Genomic DNA, 20,398 nt, shown 5'->3' on the forward strand with positions numbered 1-20,398 from the left:
ATCTAGAACTACTGGCAGTCATATTTCAGGACTAATAAGTAATATTATTTTAAAAAACAATTTTTGATCCAGTTGCCAAGAATTGAAATGTTTAACTCATCTGATCCCACTCCTGAACTCTCAAAAGGTTTAATAATGTGGGCTATATAACTGCTTATAACACATGTATTTTGGGCATTCTGCAAGGTAAAATATTAACATTCATGTTGCAGAGCAAATGCTCCTATCCCTGGAGAATTTATGAGCAAAAAATGTTTAATAAACACCAGATAGCATCCAGACTAACATTTTAGGAAAGAAATCCTGCATAACTGCAGCAAGAATTATTATGGGTCATAACTGGAACATGAGTCAATGTCACCATGTTACAGGGAAAAAAAAAACACAACAGATGTAATTTGTTACTTGCACCATCCTCCATCTTTCCACATTCCAACTCTTTGTCAGATTAATTCTTCTCCATCTTATCCTTCTCTTCTCCCATTTCCTAATGAATATCTTATACTCAAGCAATCCACATGTTCAGACATTCATTTCTCCTCAAATTTTATAATCCCTATGCTTCCCTAGTTTCCTCAACAGCTCTCAATTCTGATGACTAGCATTCATTATTGGGATACTTCTTTGTAGCCATGTAAATTTTGCACTACACAGATGCCCTTTTGGAGATTTCAGTTTCCACATTGTACTCAGCATGGCAATTTCTAAAATTTTCAGAAGGCCTTTAACTTGGGAGAGCTTCACAGCAACACCAGAAATGACATTCCTGGCTAAAAGGCAAAATGTGAGTGACCTTTCAAACATCTGCCTCAAGGACCAGGAACTAAGCTTTGGCAAAACAACTTCTGTTTTTTCCAGGAAATGGCTGATGTTTTCCAAACTATCAATTAGATCTCAGAAAAGCTAAGGGGAACATAAATTTTCATCTTAGTCAATTAAAGCATAGTAAAGTTACAGATAACTAAAAAGGGTCCACAGAGGAGAGGTATTCAGCAGACTTTGTGAAAGGAATGAAACCAAGCAGAACCTGGTAATTTTATTCACTTTTTTTTTTTTTTCTAAGACAACATACATTTTCAAAAATCTCCATTGTTTGGAATAGATAATCCATAATTGCTGAAGATGAGAGAAAGCACATAAAAATAAAACTATTACAGTTCCTGAAGTACTTTTGATTGAATTGAAATGCAATAATAATGCAAAATTAGAATACATACATCACTAATAAAAAGAAGTCCAAAACCTTTCTTCTAACTTGTGACATATTCTGCCACCATTTTTTCCTGAGTTTAATGCTTGTTCAAAACATTTGGAATTGCCACTTCCTGGAACTACATAGTAAACACAGTAACGTAAGGAAGCTTATGGAAGGTTGTTTTTTTTTTTTTTTAATTTCTAAATGGGTAGATTGGGGTTCAGAAAACCTACTATGAAAAACTACCGGCCACATCATGAGAAACAGTTGGCTCTAACTAATAGCTAGTGAGAAGTGACAAAATTACAGAGAGGACCATGAGGGTTGGTTGGATTTCACAGGCAGGTGAGGGGGAGAGGTGACCATGTTGGAGAGGAGCACTGAGGGCCCTTTAATGGGACTGTATTCATCACGCTATATAAAGCTGAGGATACCCAGAGGGCAGCATCAGAAATACCAAATTCATATACTGATGCCACCAGTGTAGAACCAATGGGGGAGAGTAATTAGGAATGCACTGCTTAACTGGGAGGAAACAAGGAAAAGAAGAGATGAAGGTAGATGAGGAAGAACAAGTGTGGGAAAATAGAGAGAAGATGGTATCATAGAATGGCCTGGGTTGGAAGGGACCCTAAAGATCATCTAACTCCAACCCCCTTGCCATAGGCAAGGATACCACCCACTAGATGAGGCAGAACAAGGCCCCATCCAGCCTGGCCTTGACCACCTCCAGGGATGGGGCATCCACAGCTTCTCTGGGCAACCTGCTCCAGTGCCTCACTACCCTTACAAATCAAAAGGACTGGTTACGCAGAGGCAAACTGCAGGCCATGTCTGTCCAGTCAGGTCCTTTGCCTGAGCACCTGTCTCTGATTAAACTCAAATCCTAATTATTTTATATGAGTGTGCTTCTACACTATGTATGAGTACGTGTGCAAGACAGACTCACAGTCAGAAACTAAGATTACCAACTTTCAGAACAAACCAGCTGGCAGGTAGAACAACAGGTCTGTGACCCAGCTGCCAAAGAGACCATAAGTCTGTGGCCAGACACTGGAGACCCTAAGAGGGGCTAAGAGTCACTGGAGACTAAGAGGAGCTATGACACCGGAGTGGCTAAGAGTCTGCTGGAGGGAGACCACATCTGTAGTGGGCTGTGTCTGTACAGAGCATACGTGTGTGCATGCATGGGGAAAATGTGCTCAGCCTCACTCTGAGGTGGACCTGGGGATGAGGGAACTGTAGTGGCCCAAAGCTATCAGACAAAGATGGCAAGAATTCCTTTTGGTCAAGAGGGCCCCCAACTTGTTCTTTCTTAAAACATCTCTTATTTTTTACTGGTAGTATTTCAGTTCTGCTATTTTAATTGAAATAATAAAGTTTAAAATATATTGGATAAGAATGAAAAGTTTTTGAGAACGCATCAAGAGCATTGGTATTATTTATAATAGGATAAGGAGATAAAAATGACACTGGCTCAGTTAGAAAAGAGGTCTGGTATGATACGTGAAATACACTCCAGAACATGATGACCATACATAGTCTGTTGTCATGCTCCAATACCACCAACTTGTTTGACCCTACTTTGCATCAAAGCCAGCAGTTACTTTCTGTATTTCCTAGAACTGTGCTCTAAGTGCAACTACTTGGGTAGCTGTAGGAAGTGCAGTAGGTCCCAAGCTGCAACATCTCATGTTGTTGATGAGCCTGTTCAAGGAAACCATTGTCTATAACAATAGCCAAGAAAAATATACTATTGATACTGAGCACTGAAATTAAAAGTCAAACTTTCAAAAAACAAACCCAAAAAACCAACCAAACAAAAAATAAACCACACACACAAAACAAACTAAACAAACACACTACCAGCACCCCTTAAGAAAAATGAACAAACAAAACTGTCTGAAGGTAACTTGTAGCATTAGATGAATTATTATTACACAGGATGCCTGAACTACGCAGATTTTGGCAACTTGTACTGTATACACATTAAATGAATTCAAATTGTTGTTTCTTGAGTCTCTGAAGAACCGTCAAACTAGCACATTTACAAAGCACTACCATTTGTACTATTGGCACTAAAAGTCTACTCACTTGAAAATGTCATAGCCCTTACATCATTTAATGTATTTACCATAGCTATGCAGAAGTTCACATGAGAAATTGAATTCCCTAAACGGCCTTCAAAAACGGTATCAGATACGAGCAATTTCTTTTTCATCTAGGTGGGCAGAAGAGGACAGCCAACATATCCTGATGAAATTAATAACTCATCCCTGTTCTTACTGGGCAACAGTATAAAACTCAAAACTGCCAGCAAGAAATACTGCTGATACATTGAACTTATCCTTATATTTGCAGCCCACTTCAGTGTTTTTCACTTTAATACGATTGATGATTATGCATGTTTTCCAGAAAAATAAAAACATTTTGTTGATACTATGTAAAAACAATTAAGGAAAAAAAAATCCTACCTTATCTTTCAATGAAAATATTTTTTAAATAGAGTTATAATTTATCATTCTTTGATAGCATTTAGGAAACAGCATTTATACAGTAATCTAAAAGCCTAGTCAAATCATATCATCTCCCTCAATATCATCCTATTTAAGTAGTTTTATTACCCATACGCTTTCTAAAAACACTGATCTTTATTTCACTTTTTATGTGGTAATCTAAATTGCCTTGAGTAATCTGTCTAACAGAGATAATTAAATGTGTTTCATTAATATCTGTAAAAGGTTCCAAGGGCATGCAGTGGATTAAAGTCTGTTTTGCAAACGTGTTGTTCAGATTTCATGGTCTACATGCTAAAGCAACAAGTAAAGTGCCACTTGACTCATACGAAAGCAGGAATGGAAGAGATGTGTTTTGCCATCACCTCTAATCCCTTGCTATTTCACACTGTGTCATATAGACTGTATCATATAACCTTCTTTAAATTGTAAACTCATTTTCAGATTATTCAACCCAGAGCTATGACTGAAAGGTTGGGAACAAACTCCATTGCTCTAATGTTTAAGGGTCTCCTATTTACAGTCTAAATTTATAGTCCCTTTAGTTCTTTGCCACAAACTATTTTTTGTTTTGAACAGTTTTCATTTCTGCATGGTGTTTATTCCCTCTCGATCTTACTTTTGCTCTATCAGACATAACTATGTCTTCTAGTCTCCTCTCACATACTGTTTTTCTCCTGCCCTAATCGTCTTAACAACATTTTCTGCATTTGTTAGTTTGAATCCTCTGCTCTGAAACACGTCTAGCCACAATTAAAAATACTTTCCTACGTCTAAAATGGCATTTGCCATTGACACATCCAAATGGCAACACTTTGAGGTCTCTATGCTGATAATTCCTCTAATAAATTAATATTCCTTTCCTCCACCATTTTGAACACATACTTTTCATCATTAGGAAGATTTTGCTATTAAACCTCAAATGCATCTTTGAATTTTACTGTATTCATACATGTTCTCTAAACAGAGGTCCTTATTCCACTTTTGCTTATCCTTTACAAAGAGCTCCTTGCAAAGTGTTTTAACACTTTTTTGTAAGAAACATCTAAGGGCAAATCTCACTTCAGCTCTCTAGTTTCTGCTTTTCTAGAAGCTTTCTGTGGTGGTCAGTCCTTTTAACCTTTTCTTGCACATTCATTCCTTTTTTGCAACGTCTTCACTTATGATTCTATGATTCACTGATGTGAATTAGTTACTCAGCTAATTATGCCTCTCTTCCCCCAGTTTGAAGTTGCACGTATATCACTGTAAGACTTCAGACCTTATAAATCAGAATATAAGCCCATGTGATTAAAAATCTCTTCCTTAGGAACATAATATACTTTCTACAATTCTTTTCTTATTGTCAGCAGGAGTCATTGTACAAATGGAGGATATATATCTGTTTATTATACTCACTCACATCTGTATACCATCGTGCTGAAGCTTGAATCTGGAACTTCCATGAGGAATTAAACACTCTTTGCTTTCCCTGCCTCTCTCTCCAAGGTTCAGTGAGAATCACTTACCCCTTACTCTCACATAGATCTACATTTGACTTTCCAGTAAAAACAATTTGCAGAGTTAGAGCAAGCAGTAGCCTGTCTATAATGCAGCCATTAGACTATCTGCACCTGCTGTCTTGCACACATATATCAAAGTATTTTTAAACTAGAAAAGTCAGATGCCAGTAGCAGCTTAGCCATAGTAGCAGAGAGATCAGCCCAAGTTGTAAAACCTGCTTGAGAAGCAAAATAAATTTTCAGAAAGACCACACTGAGCTTTGTGATAGCCTGAGAATGGCAAGCAGTCCAAGTAACTTAAAAGTTCAGTAAGGCATGTCTATACCACACTGGGTCATCAGTGCAGATATATTAGATTTCTCTTCCACGTAACAGATGCATTTCTGCCGTTACCTATGTAAATCTAGCCAAAGACTACATAAAATCACTTTTCTATCATTAATATTTACACAAAAACATCATTATGACTTTCAAATTTGGCACAGCACTTAGCCTGGTAACATGTGGATTCATTAGCTTTTTCATTTGTCACTGAACAGTAAAGAAAAAAAAATAATGCATGTAAGTCTTAGTTTTGACACTGATCTGGGGGGAGAAGGTGGCAGTAAATCCATTCTTGAACAATTCCTTTAATTTTACCATACCACAGCACTGTGATCAAAAATGACAATGCTGATATTGCCTTTCTAGCATCTGCTGATTAAGCCAATAAGCACATGAGGACCCCAGTTTTATGTGGCAGCCTTCATTGGCTCATGTAGTATAAAAAAAAAAACCAACCATACCCCACCCAAACACTGTTTGTTCAAGCAAACTTATCTGGAGGTTCAACTGGTCAATTCTTTGGCTTTCAGCACAAAATCAAATCCAATTTCCAATTCCAGTAAGCTGTCTGGCCAGTTTGCTTGGTGCTGCCAGATCCTGAGCACATAGGCACGTGACATCCTTACTCTCTAAGCATGCTAAGGAAATGCCAGTTGATTCAGAGTACGCTTTGCCCAAGAAGCAGCTTACGGACAAGAAACAAGCTGACCCAGCCCAGCTTTCCATTCCGAGCAGCTCTACAGGATATCTTGTCCTGTCACTCTTCCTAACGGTGCCCAGACTTTCCGAGCATCACCGCGCGGGGCTCAATTGGCTATGCAAGTCACAGAGGCAACACTGACAAAGCAGCTGTGCATCTATTACACATCGTGTTCAGGTGATAGGGTTCCTCCTTCAGGATCTGTACTCCTGAAGGCTCATGCCATGAAAGCAGCTGGTCCTATGATCTGCCCATTAGCTTATGCTTGGCTTTAATTAATTCTTGTCTGGAAACTAACAGGACAGTTTTTAAACAGAGTTTGAGGATGCTGATGTTTGGATCCCTCTGACAGGGCGTTATTGTGTGCCTTTTGGAGATTCCTGGGCTGTCATGATGTGACACCCTGGGGAATGAAGTCCTTAGCTCAGCTACGACTTTTCAAGACCTAGTCATAATCCTGACCCATGCCTGAAGCTTGGAAAGCCCTATTTCTTATACCTATGTTTTAACTAAAAAGATTTCTGACTGGAAAGTTGTGACTTTTCAGTAGGCAAAAGCAGTGTCAAGCTAATTTTTTTTTTATGGATTCCTTTTCAAAGGTAGACCATCCTTCCCTAGTAGGCTGTTGAAATGGTGCAACATGCATTTTAATAAGATGATGGCAACAAGAATCATGCAACAAAATCCCTGAATGTCATTACTATGAGCTGCCAGAATCAGTCCCCTCGTGGCCCAAAACAAAATGTCTTTTATCAGTATGGCTTTTTTCCAAGTCTCTGCTGTCCAGCCCAAGGCACTAACAGGATTAAACAAAAACAATAAGAACAGCAGCAAAAAGAAAATGCTGTACAAAAGGGATTATAAACGGGAAGAGAAGCAGAAAGTACCTCTTTAGACTCCAGATAAAACTGTGCTGTTCCCACCTGAGCAATCCCATGGACAGCTGTATGTAATACAGAACTCCTAAGAAACTGACTCCTGCATCTCCTAAGTTGTTTCTTAAGAAAGCTATCACATATACCCCTGACCTTCTGATTTTACCCTATATTTCGTAATTATTTCACTACCTCTTCCTTCTACACCTGCTGGATACTTATGCCAGGAGATAACTTTAAAAGGGCTTCTGCATATTTGTATGGAGAATGAATGCAACCATGAACAGATAGGTTCCACACTACCTCCTTCAAAATGTGTTGCTCAGTATTCTCCTCCTTTAGAAACTCACCAGATGCAATGACTTTGGATATAACTGCAGTATTTATCATGAATCTATTAACAAAGGCTTTTCATTCCAATACGTGAAAAAAATCATCTCAATATCCAAAGAAAGATATCTTAACTTCATTTAAAGCCAAAAAATTGGATGTCAAACAACCAATAAAACTGAAGCCATGTCTTTTCATAAGAACACAGCTAAAACAACTGTTTGTTTGCACACAGAAAACTACTGAAGTGAATAGGATGCCAAAATCTTCAAAGAATGCATAGACTCCTGTAATCAAAACTAGACACCAAAATGCATTCAGACACGTTTGGCAAGTTCTGAATCCCACAGGAAAGATACAGTTGTGGGTCCATCTACCATGAGGTCTCCTAGGACACTTTCCAAGCACCAGGGCTGCTCTCCGCGAGTGGAAAGCCCATCCTACCCCAAAGAATAAAAACAACAGGATCCCCAAACCAACCTCAGATCAGTATGCACCAATGGAAGGACACAGCTTGCTGTCAACAGCTCTTGGGATTTTGAAATGTTGACGAAATATTCAGAGGGCAGAGGCACTACTGAGGCTACATCTGCCGACAGGATGAACAGCTGCAGACTATTTGCACATTGAAGGTAGCTCAGTTCCACTTTTCACAGGTGGACAGAAAAGAGTGACAGAAGATGTCCTCATAAATTTTATCTCATGGAAATTCAGCAAGGCCCAAAAATGTTGGCAGACATTTATTGGGCAGAAGACCCCGTAACTACAACATCCCTAACTATACTTAACACTTGCTGAGAAACTGAAGATAGTGATTAATGCTCAGAATTTAGGCAAGGTATTTCAGCTTTATGTAGCACTAAGACAATACCACTGTGATCAGAACAGGTCTTCTGCAACCAAATCAAAAGCCAATCTGAAAGCAGAAAAGGGAGAGGGAGAAGGACGATGCCACCAAAAGCTGAAAACTCCAAATGCCAGCAAATTTGCATCTCTGGCGTTTTTCACAGCTATACATGAAAAGGTAAGAATAGAGTCAAACAGAAATACGTTTGGATTGATTAATCATAGAATCATATAATATCCCGAGTGTCTTTACCGAATATCAGTGTGTCTATTTGTACTACAACTTAATGTGTATATTACACATTAGAAATGTTACTTCATGGCTGAGCTGCAAATAACCACTTCTCCTCGTTACACTAACAGGCAGCATGAAGTTCACTTAAAAATTAAAATGGTGTTCTTTTCTGTTCAATTTTGTGAACGATGGCAATTTTTTTCATGCTATTTGTATCATAACTAATATGCATCTCCAGGTTTTAATTATGAAACTCTAAATCCCCTGAGCAAACACTTATTCCTATCTGTCTGCTGAGTTCCTACTTGTAATTCCAGCTAACTACTTCCTCTGTCAGGAAAACATTCCCTGAAGCCCCAAGATGCCACGCAAGTATTTCAATCTCCTTCGTTTTTGTCTCCTGATGTTTGATACAGAAAATGTAAATTCATTTGGCTACTGCTGGACGAGTAAGAAACTTGAAATAATCTCTGCACTGTCAGCATGTCTCTACCTCGTGCGCTTAATCCCTGTTACCATGGCGATATTTAATTGAACAGCCTCACGGCTTGATTGGTTTATTTTAAATGGGAGTTTTTCTGGAGGACGGTGCAAGGTACCAGCGAACCTTAGATAAATGACTTTCAAAAAATTGCAGTGAGTCATGCTGTTGTCAGTGACGAGATTAATTTGAGTTCAGTTAAACCACCTCTTCACCTTAATCTTATATATGTATATGACAACATACATATGAGGATTTTTAGCGTTATATTTGGAAACTGTTTTGAGTATAATTAAGCAGTATTTCATTGTAAGAAGGGCAATTAAAAGCTAAATGAGAATTAAAATTCAGTGCGCTTTTGTTGGTAGTATCAAATTGTCTTACTAAAACAAATTACCTCGTTGTCCTACAATAGCAATACAGATAAGGACCTTTACAGTAGGCTTATATTTGATTTTCTTTACAGAAAATTGTAAATATATTAATGTGACAGAAATGAAACCAAAGGAAAAATACAGCTTCTTCATTGCTGGCTTTTATATACCTCAGCATGCAGTTCCTTAATATATTAATGACTGCTGGAAAGACATCATCATTATGATATTTCCCGGCAAGACATAACATACCAGATAACTTGTTTAAAAGTCTGTACATACACTGTGAAGTACTGGTCTACGTCAACTGCAGTATTTAAACAGCAGCAGCAAAATATTGTGGTAATTCTCACCCCCCTTTTTCTGCTCTATAACCAGCCTCCAGCAAATTTTCTTAATGCTGTAACTGAAGGCCTGGGGGAAATTTCACCCAGCCTTTACTGGGAAGGTCCCAGTTCCACTGCTATGTATAGGACAGCTTTACCTCGTTTATTTTTTTCAAGTTTGTGGCCACTGAGGCCACAATGTACAGCCTGCAGCATCATACTACATTTTCAGTGTTATGGAGGCTGCTTTCCATTCTTTATTTTCACAGACTACCAACTAATCTGGTTCTCCCTCACATGTAGAGACTCTGTGTTTGCATAATTGGGGATACCAGCATGTGGCCTGAGATGTGATCTACTAGTTTCTTAGAAAGCACTACTGCTCTCCCAATCTCCTGTACAGCTTTGCAGAGCCAGAACTTAAGGCTTTTAATCTCAGTCCTGTGGGACCCTACTCAGTTCGACAAAAAAAAGTTTGGAAAGCAGACTCCAGCTGGGCCTATAATTCACATACAAACTGTTTACAAGAATTAATTTTACACACTCCTGGGAAGGGTAGCTTGGAGTACTGATGCAATGCTTCTGCAGATGCATTTGTGTGCTGTAATGCACAGATGAGATGTTGTTATACCATGAGAAACATCTACCCAGAAGCATGCAAACTCAAAGAGCACTAAGAATTTAATCTTAGCTCTGTACATTGTGACCCTGGGTTAGGACACCCTGAGTTTTTTTTCTATACAAGTTCTACTCCAAAAGTTTTATTTTACTTCCTAATCCAGCTTCAAAAACACAAAAGTAACACTTTTCAGGATGCAATACTTCCCCTGATTTCATGGTGTCCCCATCCAGTTTGGGATTGCAGAAGACACTGGGGACTAGATCAGAAACACGGAATACACATTATAGTTTAGGTAGCACTGACTGTGTGTTGTAATGGAGACCTGAAGTACACAATTCCCTGTACTCCACTTGGATACCATTACATTCAGGCTACCCAAGGTAAAGACTAGTGACTGGACAAAAGCTTCCTCTCCTTTAAGTAGTCCCACCTTCATGCATACCTTTTTGCGCAACTCTCCTCATCTTTTCAGTGAGAGGATAGCATCCTCTTGGTTCAGCAAGTGATCACTGCAAACACACAGAGGAGACTTGGAAAGGGCAAGCCCACGCACATGAAATGAGCTGCACTGCTGTGGCTGGGTCCCAAGCTACTGCACATGAACTGGTTTAGGTACAGCTGCCTTGCAGTGCAATGAAGCCTCCATTTCTCCTTGCTCTAGTTAAAATAAAATTACCCCACAGACCAGCATCTCCTTGCTATTATTCTGTCCATTATAGAAATGATTTATCCCAGTCAATATTAACATCATTTTGTCTGTCATATTTATGCCTGCCCTATTTATGACTAGAGCAACAGTTCTCCAGGAGGGAAGGGCAAATGTCAAATCACCATCTCTTTTCAGGAGGTTGAGCTGATTTAACAATACCTTCTCTTTCAGCATATGCCAGACCACTGACACAAACAGGTTGCTATATAATTTTCCTTCTTCTCTCCTTTCTAATTATTCAGGTTTGCTTTAAACAGTCATTTGTGGTTGTGCATCCCTGCTGCTGCTCATCTCTTCTCTCCCCACTCCCCCTTCCACCAAACAGTCCTGTCCTTGAGCAGGTCAAACCCTTAGCAACAGAAAGCAAATCTGTATGCAATCTGAAAGGAGCAGAGTAGCACTCTTTCTTTAATAGCACACTATTCATATCAACAGTCCGCATAAGTAACAAGAGAATGAAAAAAATAGAGAAAAAAAATAAGAATCGCCATACCAATCAGACCTGTTGTCCGCCTGGTCCAGTGTGCTTTCTCTGACAGTACTCAGTACCCACTTGAGAGGAAGGTGCAAGAAACCTTGTAATTATAGAATAACCTGATTAATACAGGAAGTTTCGTCCTAGCCCTAGGCAGTCAGCAGCTGACTCACCCGCTTGTCTGAAACATAAGAATTTATATCTGCTCTAATTTTTTTTTTTTAATCCTGTGTAATTTAACAGTGGAAGACTCATTACAAATGTACATTTCTAATCCTGTTTTGAATCCTACTAAGCATTTTAGGTTTTACTGTAACCTGTAGCTGGGAGTTATATTTGCTAATTATATAGGTTGCACTATTTTTATCATTGTTAAACTGACTGCCATTCAATCTCATTGGATGTCCCTTTTAAGGCTCTGGGAAGAAGTGGGCCAGAGAGTGCAATTCCACTGCCTGTTTACCGAGCCTCTCACCTGGGAGAGAAGATGCCCAGGGAGGCACCCTGCAGCCAGCCTTGGGCTTAAGGCATTATCCTGGGGTGCCAACTGCCCTCATTCATATCCCCAGTCTGAATAGGACAGAGAAGGAAATGAACCCTCTTTTCAACACTCTGACTAAGTGTAAGTGCTCTTACACCTGGCTGAGGGAGGATGGAGCAGCAGCGATGCTGCTCATATTTTCTGTGAATGTCATGTAAATTCTCCAGCAAATCTAGTCCACATTTTTTCTGTACCTAGAGATGAAGGAATACAATGCATCCACTAAAGTGCGATGTAACATCATACCTACAGGCTAGCAGGTGGCTCCTGTGGCTTCAAACTTCTATTATGGCCTTATGTACTAAGGTAATTTTAAAGAACAAAATAAGAGCAGCCTTTTCAAAATGCATGAAGATGAACAACGCTGTAACCACAATCAAGGCTTTCACTATACTTATATGCTCTGTGTTCAGAACCTTCCAACAGAGCAAATCCCAGAGAAATACTCTGAGAAAGGACTGACCTACCAATAGGCATATACAACCTGTAGAAAACATGGACAAGAAGGATAGGTTAGGACTAAAGATGACAACAGAAATATTAGGGGAGAAAAAAACAGTTAAAAAAAAAAAGCTGAATGGTCTCATCCCTCTTCTGTGCTTATTTATTTTGAAGTAAACTGATTAGCATGCTGTGAGCCTCATTTTTGCATCTGGTATAAATTAGTGGCCCTTAATAAGCAGGATGCTTGATTGCTTCGCCATTAATATCATCAATGACTGTGTTCTGTCATTCCACACCGCGGGCCAGATATGAGAACTGCCTGTACAGGGAGCAGTGGTTGGCCAGACAGGATGCATGTAACACACACAGAAGAACTCCACCTTTCAGAAAACATGAATGAATTTCCTCTTTGAAGCACAGCAAGATGTAATAGAGTTGGACAAAAACTACTAAAAAAAACATGGGTAAGTATACGAGTACAGGAGAACATTCCCTCACGTCTTTACTGTCTTGTAAAGAAATATTGTGTGGTGCATGCGTTGCAGTATTAGGTTGTCGTGAACTGCACTAGCTACTAAAAACACAAACACGCCACCTCTGTTTTACATATGGGACAAAAGCTGGCATTCAAGCATTTCATAGCAAGTATGACACTGCTGAAATAAGCCAGGCAAGAAAAAACAAAATGCAATGATTTAACAATCCAAAACTCACAGAGCTGACAATGTTATATGCAAGATAATGTATCTTAGGGAAAAAAAAGAATTAAGTTTGCAGATGCACCTGAAAGAAGCCTGGGAGAATTCAGCATTACTAAATACAAAAGCATCAGTGAAAAGCAACAGCAGGCACTCAAGATATCAAAATACATGCTGCCACGTTTCAACTGGTGTAGCAACCACATCATACTAACACAAGATTCAGAAAGACTTCCAATAAGCAGGTCTCTACCAGCTCTGCTGTGTTTTTCCAGGGACTGACCTGTGGTTTCAAGCCAAGCAGTAAGGCTGCAGGCTTTGACCTCTGCGTGTGCTGCCTTATATTTCATGCCCGGGGTCCCAGCAGTTTGCTCAGTTTGTTCCAGACTGCACAGAAGTAAACTAATGTGCATGAAGTATAGATGGTCAGGGTCCTTGGAGCAAAATAGGGAGCAAACCAAACTGATAATGCAGACATACCCTGTCATTCTATCCAAGGCAATAGCAAGAGTTAAAGTAAACATGATCAATAGCATGTCCTGCAAACAAGGATATTGTAACATTCTGGCTTCTGAAAAATTATTTTAAAAGTATAAAACTAACTACATCTTACTGGAACTGCTCCTGCTTTGAGCCCACAAACAAAGTGCTACACTTTTCATTTAGTCTGATTTCACAGACTCAGGTCTTTATTTGGATGACAGAAGCCAGATCCAAAATCCACACAAATACCAAAGTACCTAATACTTTAGGAGTTAAATAGGAATAGGAATCAGAAGGGTGTGACTTACCATGGCAGCAAATGTTGCTTCAGCTTGCACCTTAGTGTGCCACTGTAGGGCAGGTTAAGCCAACACAATCTGTTGAAACCTTGTCCTCTCATCGATCAGGTATTTCACTGCGGCACCACCTGCCGTTAGCCATGCTCTGAGCAGGAGGTTGGAGCAGCTGACTTCCAGAGGTTTCTTCCATCCTCAACTACTCTGCAACTGCCTGACCGTGTGGAAGAGTGGCTCAGGGAGTTAAACTGACATAAAATTCATTACTTTCTCTGGAGGATTGATTTTTTATTAGCTTTTGTCAGTTTATTTCCCTCTATCAACTCCCCTCCGGGTCTGTTGAGCATCAAGACTGACACAAGGAAAAGAGTGAAAATGTACAGGTCAGAAAGTCAGTAAGATCAAAGCAGTGGAACCTTGGGCAACCTGAAATCGCCATGAGGCTAAGCAAAATGGACAAAAACAACCAAAATATTCCTAATTTGCATCGTATCTCCCTGAAACCTCCAATCACACCAAGTATGTTTTATTAAGATTCATGTTTGTATTCATATTAGCACTAAAGAAACTTCTCATTGTCATACATCACACAGTATATGTAATAAATGCTTAGAAAATAGGCCTTTGAAGCAGTTAAAATATACACTGCAAAGTGTTTTATATTAAAGGTCCAGCTTAATATAGCCTGGGTTGTACAGAAATGTGCTCACAGAATACCAGATGACGGCTGTCCTCCCATACTAAAATGTATTACTTATCTCATAAGGCTATTTCAAGTAAAAGTGGCAAGTTAAAAGGGAATGGGTGAAGTTCTGAAACTTTAATTTACTACGGCCTAAACTTAATAAAAGTACTTTATAGGTTTGCAAAATGACCTCAGTTGTGCCATCTGTACAGAAGAGATAATGAATTGATAGTGACATCTCAAAACATTTTGATAAAAGGCTCTTCTCACAGTTTTACCAAAGTGCTGCCTGGCACAGGAAGCTACCACTGATTAGTTTGGGCCATAGAGGCTTTCTTAGATTTGAAAGAAACCAAATTTGCTTCAGCAGAAAGAATAAACATCTCTTCACATTCACGCCTTAAAGCTTTTGCACTGACACTATATAATTACTTTTCATTTCACATAAAGATTCTCCTGGATTCTCTATTCCTCCCACAATTTCAAAATTACAATATGTCTGCTTGCAGTTGAATGGATACGTACATATGGCACTAAGTAAATTATTTAACTAAAAAACTGTTAATGTTGCTATGAATTATGTTATTTGCTTGTACTGAACTCATGTGCACATTTCATTGTGATAATACCTGGTTCATACATCTTTAATCAAAACCAAGCAAAGGATTTGAATTGCTTTTCCTCCTTTAGTGGGATGCAATTTGTTAATCTGTATGGCTATAAAAAGCCTTGGAGACAATATGATATGTTATCTTGCTGATCTCTCTTCTTCCTTTATTGACAGAACTGCCAACAATCATCTCACAATTTCACTCCTAAAATTCTGAGGCAAAAAAAGAAGGAAAAAAATCTTAATACTGTTTTCATTTACATGGTTTCGTTTAGTTTTAGCAAAAGCAGCTGTTTGGAAAGCCAAAGAGGGCTTTTCCTTGAACAAATAGTAGGCACTGAAAGGACAGCTCCTATTTTTCCAGATAGTATTTCATTATAGTTAGAATATATGCAGCCTTGCTAACAAAACTGTACATAAATTTTCAGTAGAGACAACTGCAACACATCACTGTGAAGTAATTTAAGTAGGTACAAATCTGATGCCAAGCCTTCAAGTAGATCCCAAGAGACCCTGCAAGCCCCATAGATTCTTGGCTCTGTACAGGCTATATTTGGGAATTCTGGACACTACTAAAAGCAAGACTGTGACACAAAGAAATATATTACAGCATAGATACTAGGATTTTACATCCTTGGTTCCTTCCCTTGATATTAATGTTGAGGAAAAGGAAAGGAGGACATCCTCCTTTGCAAGGGGCCTACAGTACAGGAGTTATTTCTAGTTTCCTGGTCTTCCTAACGTCAGAAGGCAGAGCCATCTTCCAGGGAGACCTGGACAGGCTGGAAGGTTGGTCAAGCACGAGCTGTATGAAGTTTCACAAGGACAAGGCCCTGCACCTGGGACAACATACCCACAGAGCCCAGGAGAGGCCAGGATCTGCGTGGCTGGGGAACAGCCCTGCTGAACAGAGCCTGGGGGCCATGGGGGACCACAAGCTGAATGGGGGTCAGCAGTGCACCACAGGAGGCAGGGACAAATTGGATACTGGGCTGCACTTGCAGGGACATTACCAGTGGAGACAGAAATGTGATTGTCCCACTCTACTCAACTCTTGTCAGGCCAGGGAGTACTGTGTCCAGGCCTGGTCCCCGCAGTTCAGAAAATACACAGACAAACTGGAGAGGGTCCAAAGGAGGGCCATGAAGGTGATCAAAGGGCTGGAGAATCTGCCCTATGAGGAAAGACTGAAAGAGACAGGTCTTTTGACCCTGGAGAAAATAAGGCTTTAGGGGGACCTCATCACAATATTCAGTACTTAAAGGATGGCTGCAAAGAGACAGAAGGTCTACCTTCAAGAGGAGCCACATGGAGAAGACGGAAATGGACAAAAGCTGCACTGGGAGAGGCTTCACCTTGATATAAGAAATACATTTTTCAGTAAGAAAAACAAATGACTAGAAAAACCTCCGCAAGTACATGGGGGAATCCACATCACTGGAAGTTTTCAAGATGCAATTGGACTGGGTGTTAGCTGATCTCTTCTAGGCTCCTTTTTCCCATGTAAGGATGGACGTGGTGATCTTTTGAGGTCCATTCCCAACTGGGGCTGTTCTGTGATTCTAACCCAGAGAGAGACACTTTTCCTAGAGACCAACTGTGTACAAAATATCCATCCTACAATTTATTTTTCTTTATACCTGAATGCACTTTGAGTAATGTTGTCATTGTCTAGGACATGAATGCTCCAGATGCAATTCCATACCTGTGCCTTACAACTCAAACCATCCCTTTGACTATCATACCCCAGCCTATTCTGCAGTGGGACGGCGTTCCCAGGCCATTATTTTGATTCTGTTAAACTTTGCAAAGAATTAAAAGTGGTATCTAAGAGCTCAATTCACCTATTATGCTAGGTGATCTTACAGAAAGGATGAGAAAGAAATATATAAAAACGTCAGAATATAGTAATATCAAGAGAGGCATGTAGGTATTTGCAAAGTAAGTAAGGATTTTAAGTGTGAACTAGGCCAAAATGGGATACCATGGAAATAAAAGAAATAGTCACAGGTGAGATGGAGGGAATAAACTTTCACACCCACAAACCTGACCTAGAACTAGGTTCAACAGGTTTAGGTAAAACCTATGCTACCAGTTAAACCTATTCTGCTTAGCAAAGAAGTGACAATTTAGGTACATGCACTTGTTACAATAACTCAGTTTTATATCTGTAGCTAGCTAGCAAAAGGCGGCTACCGGCCTTCGTTCTTAGAGCGAAGGTCGCCCAAGCGCAACCATAAGAAGATCCTTGCTCTCTCAAGGATCCTTGCACGTGAAGCTCAGGAAAGATTTACCACTAGAGTATGTTGTGTTTTTACAGCAATTAGTGTTTCTAAAACACTTGAAAAGTGTGAAAAAGCAGGACTCTCTACTTGTTAAATTTCTGAAATCGCACCATATTCTTTGTTCATGTAAGGTTTGTATTATACTACTTTTGTCAGGTATTTTAAGCATGAAACATATAACTAATCAAGTGATAGTTACCATCAAGCTTATAATTTTTGCCTGCCCATAGAGAATTCTGTGACTGTAAGAAGTGGGTTCAAAGGCAGAGCTTTTTGTTTGTCACCAAGATCATGGCCACCCTGAAAATGGACTACAGCAAACCTCACTTTGCTAAATCCATGACTTTTATTAAATTATTTTTGCAAACTAAGGCTAACATCTTGTCAACTTATTTAGTTCTGTGATCTCTACCTGCTATCTACATGCAGAGAAAAATGGAAGGCCAGGGTCCCAAAGAGAATGGAGAGAAAGCACCTTATAAGAACACACACAAAACAAACAAACCAAAACAAACAGTAGACAAACAAACCAACAATAACAAAAACAAGCCTAACATTACTTAAGAGCTAATTTGGCATTGCTTGTTATGGCGTTTTCTTCTTAGATTAATTTTTCTGCTTTTAAGAGGGGGATATAGCACTGTAACGTACTAAAAGGCAATCAAGGAAGTAAACAAACAAACAAACCAAAAACAAAACAAATAATTATTATCTACTGCAGGTTAGAAAATGCTCCCAAATTACAAAATTAATGAGTACTAATGCACTGCATTCTGTAAGCCACAGCTGTTTATAGTTACACAAGTACAGCATCCCATTATGTGACCAGTGAGAAAAGAAGAGGAATGAAATGTGGTGGTGCCTGTCCTTAAAAACTGGATGTTATTGTTCAAATGAATCTCTGTCAGGCAGAGGAGAATATACTGACATTCTAAAGAAAGAATGGACACCCCTGAAGAGTAGTTTCTGATATTGAGAAAGACCTTCTGTACAGGAACTCCACGCAGTTGCTAGTTACTGACATCTAGGTCTGCAGTTTTTACTGGTGCAGATACCTTCATTAACTAGAGTAACAGAAGCAACACAGTCCTATCAGCACAATGCTTTTGAGGCTCACCAATACTTTTTGACAAGCCTAATCAGTTCAGGCAGAAAACCTATGCTAATATAGTTATATTGTGCCTGGCATTCAGCTTCGCATTGCCCAGCACTGCAGCCTGCGTCTTACAGACATGCAAAGAATGACAAATACTTGTTACAGGAAGAATGTGACATTTCAAAGTCAGCTGTGAGCCTTCATTAACCCAGACAACTTGTTCCAATTTGGACATGTCTGAAATCTCTCTAAACCCTGAAAGCCTTATCACGGTTGCCTTCAGGTTACCAAACTGCTACAAATCTTGCTTTGGTTTCGACAGCAAATGCCTCTAGGGAAGCCAAGGCATACACCCTGGGCAAATAGGGGATGAATACAAAGGGGATCTTACCCTGTGAAATGTTTTTTTGCAGATGAAGGATCTGCAGGGAATTTAGGGTTTTAATGGTCAATTTAAAATAAATCTGATCTTATTACTCTGTGTTAAAAGAAAGGTCTGTAATTCTCATCCAGGACCTTTTAAAGCATCTGCAAGTTTCTAATCAGACCGATAAACATAAAAATGAAATAATTGGAAACAAATCAAACCAAACCAACCAACCAAAAAAAAACAGCCCTTCATGAGCAGAAACAAAATGCTGGACTTAAAATGATATATAAGCTAAAGCAACTAATGCTGCAATACTAAGTAATTGTTCTGCTAACTCACCACCACCCCTTCTTAGTGAAAAAGTTCCAAAGCCACATATGTACATTTGCTAGGATAACAAACTGTATTTTATCCAAGCCACTTAGGTAATTTTAAATAACAATTCTGCACAGTTTTCACTGGGAAAAGAAAACCCAGTTTTGGTTACAATCAAATTATTCACACGGACATCTGTTTTGCAAACCTTTAAATTCAGAGCCAAAGGACCATAGATAATGTAAGAATTAGAATACTAACTATACAGGATCAAAACAAGCACTTCCTCATTACTGGTATTATGAATATATTAAACAAGCTAAAAGAGCTCATATGGCAGAGATGGAGGAGAGTTGTTAATCCCAGACAGAATTGACCTTTCTCTTCATTCTTTAAACAAGGAAGTTTTATTTTCATGTTTTGTTAATGACATTTGTTGCAATTCCTCAACAAATTACAGGTCCTTGTATTAGTGTTTGCTTTAGTAAATGAAATAACCAAGCACCACAACACTGCTTAATAAAGAACAAGGATCCATGAAGTCAAAGCTATCTGTGTGCAATCAAACAAAACAGTGAAACATAAACTGTGTAAGGCTGAAACAGGAGTTAGGATTCCGAGGAGATGCTGTTAGGAGCAGGGCTGCAGCACTGCGCTGTGGTGTGCACAGCTCGCACTACCCACTTACTTGATGAAGTAGTCTCTTCCATCTCTGTTTGCCGTCATCTCCCATCCATAAGGTGTTCCCTGGTTCAAGCTCCAGGTCCCCGAAGGATGAGACCAGCCTGAAGACTTGTTCCTGTGGCTGCAGTTTAGGGGGAGAGAAAAAACTGTGTGACTTGTCTGTTGTAAGTATTCTTAAATTTACTTATTTCACACCATTCACTTGGCTTCCAAATACTTTCAAAGTTGTGAAAGTTGTTTGTCTGTGACACAGACAAAATCTAGGCAAATGAAAACAGGTTAGTGTGCCTATTCTTCCAGTTAGTGGAATATTCCAGTGCAATATTCTTCCAGTTAGTGGAAAGATACACTGTCACTTCTAATGGTCTCTGAGCCCAAGCC

General features: G+C 39.3%; 1 protein-coding gene across 3 annotated transcripts in view; it reads right to left on the reverse strand.

Moving 5' to 3' along the window:
• Window positions 1-20,398, reverse strand: part of FRMPD4 (FERM and PDZ domain containing 4) — a 313,051-nt gene that overhangs the window by 101,768 nt on the left and 190,885 nt on the right. For all 3 annotated transcript variants that reach the window (XM_040533715.1, XM_040533706.1, XM_040533724.1), the window contains exon 2: window positions 20,022-20,138. In XM_040533715.1, the coding sequence (XP_040389649.1) occupies window positions 20,022-20,043 (22 nt within the window). In that variant the 5' untranslated portion in view covers window positions 20,044-20,138. The remainder of the gene's footprint in view (window positions 1-20,021; window positions 20,139-20,398) is intronic.

Source organism: Cygnus olor, chromosome 1 (genome assembly GCF_009769625.2).
Source record: "Cygnus olor isolate bCygOlo1 chromosome 1, bCygOlo1.pri.v2, whole genome shotgun sequence".
In the NCBI taxonomy this organism is placed as follows: domain Eukaryota; kingdom Metazoa; phylum Chordata; class Aves; order Anseriformes; family Anatidae; genus Cygnus; species Cygnus olor.